At 36.9% G+C, this 9,991-nt stretch overlaps 2 protein-coding genes across 2 annotated transcripts; both read left to right on the forward strand.

Annotated features, from left to right (window-relative positions):
- Positions 1–2,397: 2,397 nt before the first annotated feature.
- LOC122032792 (secreted RxLR effector protein 161-like) lies at positions 2,398–3,138 on the forward strand. Its single transcript, XM_042592104.1, has one exon. The coding sequence runs from the start codon at positions 2,398–2,400 to the stop codon at positions 3,136–3,138; it is 741 nt and encodes a 246-aa protein (XP_042448038.1).
- A 2,046-nt stretch (positions 3,139–5,184) lies between these two features.
- Positions 5,185–9,618, forward strand: LOC122032793 (subtilisin-like protease SBT3.10). The gene is made up of 10 exons (XM_042592105.1): positions 5,185–5,274; positions 5,369–5,460; positions 5,549–5,646; positions 6,028–6,195; positions 6,283–6,899; positions 6,999–7,060; positions 7,163–7,429; positions 8,299–8,422; positions 8,748–8,919; positions 8,992–9,618. The coding sequence occupies exons 1-10, from the start codon at positions 5,185–5,187 to the stop codon at positions 9,531–9,533; spliced, it is 2,232 nt and encodes a 743-aa protein (XP_042448039.1). The 3' UTR covers positions 9,534–9,618.
- Positions 9,619–9,991: the final 373 nt, after the last annotated feature.

Genomic DNA, 9,991 nt, shown 5'->3' on the forward strand with positions numbered 1-9,991 from the left:
ACAACTATAAGAAGATGGGCCACATGGAAAAAGATTGCTGGTCCAAGAAAAAGTTTGTTCAGAGTAATACTGCTACCTCCAATCCTAAGGAGAATAGCGAAGATGACTGGGATGCTAAAGCCTTGTTCGCTGTAGCTTTCACAACAATGCCAGCCAAGATTAACTACAAAAATGATTGGATCATAGATTTAGGCTGCTTAAATTACATGACGGATGATAAAGAAAAGTTACAAAACTTGTCCGAATATAAGGGAGCTCGTATGGTGGTGACAGTCATCAACTCAAGGTTACCAATAGCTCACATTAGTAAGACAATAATTACGCCCCGATATAATTCTAACTACGTGTTACTTCAAGATGTTTATCATGTCCCAGGAATGAAGAAAAATTTATTATCTGTGGCTCAACTAACATCATTAGGTCACTATGCTTTATTTGGTCCTGAAGATGTAAAGGTATATCGAAATCTCGAAATATCAGAAACACTGACAATGGAGGGGCAACGACTAGAGTCAGTCTACGTGATGTCAGCAGAGTCTGCATATATAAACAAGACAAGGAAAAGTGAAACATCAAACATATGACATATAAGATTAGGTTATGTTAACTATTCCAAGTTCAACATGATGATGAAGAAGTCGATGCTTAAGGGGCTTCCTCAACTAGACATACGAACAGACACGGTATGTGCGGGATGTCAATATCGTAAAGCACACCAATTACTATATCAAGAGTCAAAGTTTAAGGCAAAGGAATCATTAGAGTTAGTCCACTCTGATGTATTCGGACTCGTTAAGTAACCATCAATCGATGGTATGTGGTACATGGCGACATTCATTGATGACTTCTCAAGGTATGTCTGGATCTTATTTATGAAAGAAAAATTTGATACATTTTCCAAGTTTAAAGTGTTCAAACAGTCAGTCGAAGGAGAATTGGGAATAAAGATATGTTGACTACGCACAAACAACGGGGGAGAATATAGCTCAAGAGAGTTCTCTCAATACTTAAGAGAAAGTCGAATATACCATCAGTACACACGTGCCAACACACCACAGCAAAATTGTGTAGCGGAAAGAAAGAACTGACATCTTGCAGAAATTTGTTGGAGTATGCTGGACGACAAATATGTACCTGGACGGTTTTGGGCTGAAGCAATGAGGACTGTAACTTTTGGCATTAACAAACTTCCTCAACTAAGGTTAGAATTCATTTCACCTTTTGAGAAATTATGGAACATAAAACCTATAGTTAGCTACTTTCGAGTATTTGGTTGTGTATGTTATGTATTTGTTTCTGATCACTTATGAACCAAGTTCGACAAGAAAGCTATTAGATGCATCTTTGTGGGATACGATAACCAAAGAAAAGGGTGGAAATGTTGCGATCCAACAAGTAAAAGATGTTACAGTTCACGAAATGTAGTGTTCAATGAAGCATCTTCTTGTTGGAACCCAATTAAGGAGGTATTGTTAGACTCTAAAGACCTCAAAGACAAATTGCAACAAAAGATGAGAGAGCATACTGTTCAACTTCAATCAAGTTCAAATGAATCAGAAGATCCAAATGACAATGAACAAAGAGTGGCTCAGAGTCCTTGGCAAACCGGCATATATCAACAACCAAATGAAGAAGAGAGGCCTAGTGAAATGGAAGAATTAATTCAACAATCTCAACTCCGAAGGTCAATAAGAACACGAAGGCCAAATCCAAAATATGCCAACGCAGCCATAGTTGAAGAAGCACTAGAGCCCGAGACGTTTGAAGAAGCATCACAAAGTCCTGAGTGGGTGATAGCCATGAAAGAAGAGATTGTTGCACTGCAACAAAATCAAACTTGGGATCTCATACCAAAACCAAGAAATGTGAAACCCATTTCTTGCAAGTGGGGTTTCAAAATAAAGCATCGTCCAGATGGGTCAATCGAGAGGTACAAGGTACGATTGGTAGCTCGTGGCTTCTCTCAACAATATGGATTAGACTATGATGAAACATTTAGTTCGATGGCGAAACTTACAACTGTACGAGTCCTACTTGCACTTGCAGCCAACAAAGATTGGAATCTATGACAGATAGATGTGAAGAATGCTTTTCTTCATGGAGAATTGGATCGAGATATTTATATGATCCAACCAATAGGTTTTAAGAGCCAACATTATCCTAAATATATGTGTAAGCTACGGAAAGTGCTATACCGATTGAAACAAGCACCCAATTCTTCAAATGAAGGAGAATTTATCAGTTCGAGTTCAAATGAAAGAACTTGGATAACTTAAGCATGTTCTTGGTTTAGAGATTGAACGCACACAAAATGGAATATTTCTTTGTCAACTAAAATATTCCAAAGATTTGTTGAAAAAGTTTGGAATGCTCGAATGCAAGCCGATCTCAACACCTATGGAACCAAATGTCAGAATGTGTGCACATGAAGCGAAAAGCTTAGAGGATGCAACTATGTATCAACAATTGGTAGGCAGTCTCATCTACTTAACCTTAACTCAACCTGATATTTCTTATGCAGTCAGTGTGATAAGTCAGTACATGCAAAATCCAAAGAAATCTCATTTGAAAGCAGCTCGACGAATACTAAGATATGCAAAGAGCACAATTGATTATGGTCTTTTGTACAAAAGAAATGAAGGCTGCAAGTTAGTTGGCTACTGCGATGCTGACTATGCAGGAGATTGTGACACCAGAAGATCAACAACTGGTTATGTATTCAAGCTTGGTTCTGGAACCCTCTCGTGCTGCAGCAAGAGACAACCAACTGTATCATTGCCAACCACTGAAGCTGAGTGTCGAGCGGCAGCAATGGCAGCTCAAGAGAGCACATGGTTAATACAACTGATGAATAATCTACATCAACTAGTAGATTATACAATTCCAGTATATTGTGACAATCAATCAACAATTCATTTAGCGGAAAATCCAGTCTTTCATACAAGAACTAAGCATGTTGAAGTGCATTATCATTTTATTAGAGAAAAAGTTCTACAAGGAGAAATTGAGATGAGACAAATCAGTACAGATGATCAAGTTGCGGATGTGTTCACAAAAAGCTTGAGTACCAACAAATTCAAGATGTTCCGTTATCAACTCAGCACAGTACAAAGGGTTGGTGTTGAGGGGGAGTGTTGAAGATCAATATCAACCTGTTAGAGGATAAGAATAAAGACATGGATGAGAGTAATTTTCTCATTCAAATGATAAAATTTAACCGATAGAAATTAGAATGTATGGTTGGGAGTATTTCTCTCATCCAATAGATAGGGATAAAAAATTTTTGTAAATAGAATTTAGTTTTTTGATAACTATGTATCTTGCATGGTGAGTACTATAAATACTCACCTCTGCATTCATGTTTAATCATCCAACGAAAAATAAAAGTATAGAATCTTCAAGTTGAAAATTGTTCTTCATCTTTCTTTTCTTTTTCTCTCTAAAATTGTGAGTGATTCTCAAAAGTACTGTAATGTTTTTGAAATATAGATATAATACAAGTAATTTATTTACTTATTTATAGTCCAATTTTTTCAACAATCTTTACGTTATTAACTATTCTTTCTATTAGAAGTATAACAATACATTTAAAAATCAAGGAATATTTCAAATGTCTTTAAATTTTGAGGGATACAAAAGACACAACGAATATAAATCACACTCACAAGGACCCATCGAGTTAGGTACCTCAACAATCAGTGAATTAGCAGCGATGTCTCCAGCAGCAACAATGGCTACATGCAGTTGCATCACCTGTGCCTGACTCCAGCTACTTGAAAAAATTCCGTGATGTGGAGATCCCTTACCCCTTCGGCATCGGCATTAACTGTCACTTACGTGCCCTGGTCGTTGGATTTGGAAGACACTACATAGTTGTCCTCTGATCTCCACAACAAGTTCACTGCCATCCGCTGTGAGATCCTTGTCTACAAACTCGCCTACTATGAGAAGACTAACTACGCCAGTGGCTGTGTGGCCATGTGCCCAAACGAACAGAGCATCATCAACAGCTCCTGCTCCGGCATCAGTTGCTGCCAGACTTCCATATCCGAGAATCTCAAATACTATAGTGTCAAGTTTGATAGCCGTTTGCAGATGCAACTACGCCAGTACTTGGTTGGGAAAAAAAAATGATAAATTCATTTAACCTCATTGACTATCCGATGATTGGTCCGGTCCTATGAAAATTTTCCACCGATCACCAGGTAAATCGGGAAACACACGCGGCGGTCAGTCTAGAAGTCCAACATCCTTCGATTGCGCTCCCAAAAAATTTCTATAAATACGACATAGATAGGGATCGAATCGTAGGTGTTTGGGTGACAACCTGAATGTTTTACCGTGACACCGTAGCCCCGGAGATGCCAGTACCTTCTCGGAGGACTAGTGGCTTGATGCAAATTAACACTCATGGGACATCGGCAACGAGACGTGCGTTGTAGCAAGGCACAACCTAAGCTATTCAAGAAAATTTACGGAAAACAAGTGACTTTTTGTTTTCATTGCATCCAAATTAACCACATTTGGTACTACCTTTGTACTAGGAGTGGTTAAAAATCAATTCTCAGAGAGAGACAGTTCTATAACTTCTATCATAGAATTAGTCCATTGACATAATCAAATTAAGCAAGCAAAAATGTAATAAGGTCTGTCTAAAGAAAACGTGTTGAAAAATATTTGTTTTTCTTCATCGCAGCATCAAGATTAATCTTTCTTAGAAATGATCATACGCAACTATTCTTCTTGGAGTTGTTAGAGGTCAATTCTTATAGAAAGTTCTTTAACTTCTATCATAAGATTAGTCCACTGATAAAATCAAACTAATGATGTACTAAGTTTTGCTAACAGCAAATGGCAAAAGAAATCAGGTTAAATAGGGTAGGATGATTAATGCAACCCTAACAATAGTATCCTTCTTTTAACAGGTCCATATCCCCCATTCTTTCCACAAAAGTAATAATTTATTTATCTAACACCATTGTTCTATCAATTTACCTAATTGAACTAGTCAGCCTACTATATCATGTTTGATTAAGAGGAGTGATTTGAATTAGTCACTGTTTTAGTTAATAGTTCACATTGAACTTTTCTTCACTTCATAATTAATTAGTCTTAATCAATTATAGATGGAGTATTATATATATCACAGCCCCTTCTCCAACTTAACCAATCAATTAAATCAAAATGTATTCAAAACCTCTTCTTCCTTCCTTTCTCTGCTTCCTCCTCGCTCTCAGCTCCTTTCAACATATCCAAGGCCAACCTTCAAGCAAGGTAACCATTTAATTATTTTAATCACACTTTAATGCTCCTTATTAGCCCATAAACTCGATCATAAATATAAACTTTTTATTATTATTTTTTTAAGCTTTATATTGTGTATCTTGGGGAGAGGAAACATGATGATCCAAATCATGTGACTGCATCCCACCATGACATGTTATCTTCCATTCTTGGCAGGTACATGTAATATATCTTATTTTATTTTATTTTTAATTCTTCCTGATCAATTTTTTAGTTAATGTAAGTTAATTGACTTAAATTTCAGCAAGGAAGAAGCTCTGAGTTCGATTGTTTATAGCTACAAACATGGCTTCTCAGGATTTGCAGCCATGCTCACTGAATACCAAGCTGATCGAATCAGAGGTAACTTAATATCGAATAGATGATGACTTCTTATTCTTTTGATGCTGTTCTCTAACATCTATGTGTTGTTATTGAGCTACTACAAGATTGCTATTAATATATGCTCAATTGGATCTGTTGGGTCAAGATCATAGCAATTGAGTTACAATTTTTCAGTTTTTTTTATTCCCACGGGTGCCTAGTTGGTTAGATGATGACAGATTTATTACAATAAGACAAGAGATCAATTTCCGACGGACCTACTCTCAGAATATATCAGCTATAAGTTGATCCTGTAATTTACCTCTCTTTAGATAATAAAGGGCGGACGCATTGGGTGAGTGTAATCATCTTTTACTATAAATGATTTACGAGACTAACACAAGTTGATATTTCATATAGAATTGCCGGAAGTGATAAGTATACAGCCAAGTGGTACTGCATCATTGGCCACCACACGAAGTTGGGACTACCTTGGAGTAGGTTTAGACAATGAACATAACCAACACTTGGGACTGCTTCAAAGAGCCAACTTTGGCGAAGATGTCATAATTGGAGTTGTTGACACAGGTAAATTACATTAACTCTAATTAGGTTTTTTATATTATTGTCATTAATCTTGTGGTTATTTGATCTCATATGTGTATGTATATATAGGCATTTGGCCTGAATCTAGGAGTTTTGATGACTATGGTTATGGACCGATACCTTCTCGATGGAATGGGACATGTGAAGTTGGGCAAAACTTCACTATTAGCCATTGCAATCGCAAGATCATTGGTGCAAGATGGTACACTGGAGGCATTGAAGATCTTGATCTCAGTGTAGACTACCAATCACCACGAGATCATCAGGGTCATGGCACACACACCGCTTCCACCGCGGCAGGCTCACTTGTGAGAAATGTGAGCTTTCATGGCCTTGGCAAAGGCACAGTGCGAGGTGGGGCTCCTCGTGCTCGTTTGGCCATTTACAAGGCATGTTGGGAAGGCAACATCGGTTGTCCTGACGCCACTGTGCTCAAGGCGATAGATGATGCCATACACGATGGGGTGGATGTACTGTCACTTTCTATTGTTGGTCGATTTTCCTTGAACTTTGCCACACTACATGCAGTGGCAAGGGGGATTACAGTGGTCTACTCCACTGGCAATGATGGGCCTCTTCCTCAATCACTTAGCAATGATCTTCCATGGCTGATCACAGTCGCAGCTAGCACGATTGACCGTTCCTTTCCTACTGAAGTTACCCTAGGAAACAATCAAACAATAGTGGTAAGATTTCATACTTTAACATTAATTAAACTATATATGATGTATGTTTGGTTGTTTGAGTTTTGTGCACACACAAATGTCTCTTGAATATTAATGCAGGGTCAGTCCTTGTACTATGGATTAGAAGATGAAGGATTCAGAGAGTTATTCTTTATTCCAAGGTAATCTCTTGGCTAGCGCATTCTGATTAAATTAGTTTTTTCATTGTGACAAACAATAGGATTTTAAGTACACTGACATGATCTGAATGTAATATGATGCAGTTGCTTTACAGACAGTCTAAATTCCACAAATATGGAAGGGAAAATAGTGGTATGTTTTGATTCAATAAATGCTCCTGGAGCTATTGCTTCTAGTGCTGTTGTTGCAATTCAAAACTTTCTCCAAGTAGTGGATAGCTTACGACAAGCGAATGCAAAGGGGCTTATATTTGCTCGATCCCCACTGGGCCTTTTACAAGATTTTCGGAACTTCCTGTGCATCTTGGTAGACAATGATGTTCTTTGGCAAATAAACACCTACGCCACTAGGTATGTATACTTTTCTTCATTCATAAAAAAACACACAACGGTAAATTAGAGAAAAATCTATAATCACAACTTTAACTTTGCATGCAGTCCTTATGTCTAAAAAATTTTGTTCTCACTCCCTGTATGTAAAGTTTCATTTACTTTAACTTTCTCATGCAAATATCATTACTTAATTGCCCTTCAGATTTTTTAGATACAAAAAGTCCAAAAATGAGTATAATTACTATTAAATTCAACACTTTAAACTAGAATCCAGTATATTTCTATCAAAATTGGCCCCTCATATTTTTTAGGTATAAAAAATCTAAAAATAAGTATAATTCCTCTTAAATTCGGCACTTTAAACTAGATTTCAGTATATTTTCTATTAAATTGAACATGATTTTTTTCCTACTTAATATAATTTCTTCTAAATTCAGCACAATTCAAAAAAAAATCTAATATATTTTCTATCTAATTGATTATTATTTAAAGAAAATCTAGTATATTTTTCATTTAATTAAAGTGAAAAAAGAGTCATGCTCAATTTGATAGAAAATATATTGAATTCAAATTTAATGTGCTGAATTTAAGAAAAATTATACTCATTTTTTTAGACTTCTTATACCTGAAAATATCAGAGGTAATTAGGTAAATTAGTGTCTATTATTTTTTATTAGGGAGTGGAAACAAAGATTTTGATCAATGGGGACTGCATGCAAAGTTGAGTTTATGATTAGGGACTGCATGTAAATTTATCCCCACAACTAATAGTGAGGTCATCCCAACTACTCTCGCCTTCAATAATTAACTATAAACACCTCCAACGTTGGTTACAATACAATGAAAGTTTCTATATTTATTTCTAACAATAAGTTAGGATTTGACAGTGATGCATCTCCGGTTGCCGAGGTGAGGCCAGCATACGATATTGTTGGTAGTAGAGTGATCTCAACTAGGGTTGCAGCTTTCTCCTCGAGAGGACCAAGTATACTATTCCCGGATCTGATAAAGGTATGTTCTTGAGTTCAAGATGAATAATTCTACCTAAATCTACTCATGACCATGTTTTCGAAAATCAGATATATATGGTCATGAATGATTTACGATATATTATTATGATTATGGTTAAGAAGAGGAGTCTTGGCGCAACGATAAAGTTGTTACCATGTGACCAAAAGGTCACGAGTTCGAATCCTGAAAACAGCCTCTTACAAAAATAGGGTAAGACTGCGTACAATGAATACTTTCCCGGGACCCCGCATGACGGGAGCTTCGTGCACCGGGCTGCCTTTTATTATGATTATGGTTAAACACCTAAACTGTATCATTTCTGCAGCCAGATATCACAGCCCCAGGAGTGAATATCTTAGCCGCTATGTTCGACAGCTACGCTTTCGATTCTGGAACTTCCATGTCTTGTCCTCATGTTTCTGGAATTGTTGCTCTTCTCAAAAACATCCATCCAAAATGGTCACCTGCTGCCATTAAGTCTGCTCTTGTAACAACTGGTAAATTAAGTAAATTTATGATCAAAGTTAATTGTTGACACTAATAAACATATACTTTTGCAATGTTTGAAGCTTACACTACGGATGCATATGGCTTTCCTATTGAAGCTGACGGAATTCCTCGAAAACTTGCTGATCCTTTCGACTACGGTGGCGGTCTTGTTGATCCCAACAAAGCTGTCGATCCTGGACTAATTTACGATGTTGATCCAAATGATTACTTCAAGTTCTTCAGCTGCACTAATGATGTATCAAGTTGTGACCTAGTGGATAGTCGTCTGTACCACTTGAATCTACCATCGGTCTCCATTTCCGATCTCAAAACTTCTGTGACAATAAATAGGACTGTCACCAATGTGGGCGATACGAATTCTGTCTATCGAGCAGTAGTGCAGTCTCCCCCGGGCGTTGATACGATTGTGGAACCTTCCATCTTGGAGTTCAATGCCTCTAAGAATACACAAACCTTTGTGTTAACATTCAAGGCTCTTCGAGCAGTGCAAGGAGACTTCACTTTTGGAAGCTTAACATGGACGGACGGTGGGAATCACACAGTCCGAATTCCTATTGCAGTTCGAGTTATCATCCAAGACTACTTTTCCATCACCTCCTAATATGAAGTATGATAAAAGATATATATACACCAGATTGAAAGTGCTTCAGTTCCCTGTTCTCGGATTTATAAGAGATTCAGTAATAATTGTTGGGTTAAACTAAATTTAAGAATCAAATTACAAATTGATTTCAAATGTCTCTTCTACTTCTAGAAGAAGCAAAGTTCAATTTCATCTCAAGCTAAGTACCTCTTTATGGATTCATGGTACCTTTTCATGGATTCATGAATCTTATTAGTTAATGCTTTTAATGTGGTTAATGTCTTGTCGATTTTCATGTTATCCAAAAATGTATAAATATGGATGAAGTGTTAAGCTTGTAACAAGTCCAATACAAATAAATCTTATTTGCTTCGTAATTTTCTCTTTTCCATAAATTCCTTACTTTAGTTACTTGGCTTCCTTCTTCTTCCTTATCAAAGCTATGACCAACAATCTTGTTTTTCTTGTACCTCGAT

Source organism: Zingiber officinale, chromosome 11A (assembly GCF_018446385.1).
Source record: "Zingiber officinale cultivar Zhangliang chromosome 11A, Zo_v1.1, whole genome shotgun sequence".
Lineage (NCBI taxonomy): Eukaryota > Viridiplantae > Streptophyta > Magnoliopsida > Zingiberales > Zingiberaceae > Zingiber > Zingiber officinale.

Coding starts and splice junctions, on each gene's coding strand:
- LOC122032792 (XM_042592104.1), top strand. CDS start 2,398: ATGGAACCAAATGTCAGAATGTGTGCACATGAAGCGAAAAGCTTAGAG.
- LOC122032793 (XM_042592105.1), top strand. CDS start 5,185: ATGTATTCAAAACCTCTTCTTCCTTCCTTTCTCTGCTTCCTCCTCGCT. Junction 5,275..5,368: donor AAGGCCAACCTTCAAGCAAG/GTAACCATTTAA, acceptor TATTTTTTTAAG/CTTTATATTGTGTATCTTGG. Junction 5,461..5,548: donor TTATCTTCCATTCTTGGCAG/GTACATGTAATA, acceptor CTTAAATTTCAG/CAAGGAAGAAGCTCTGAGTT.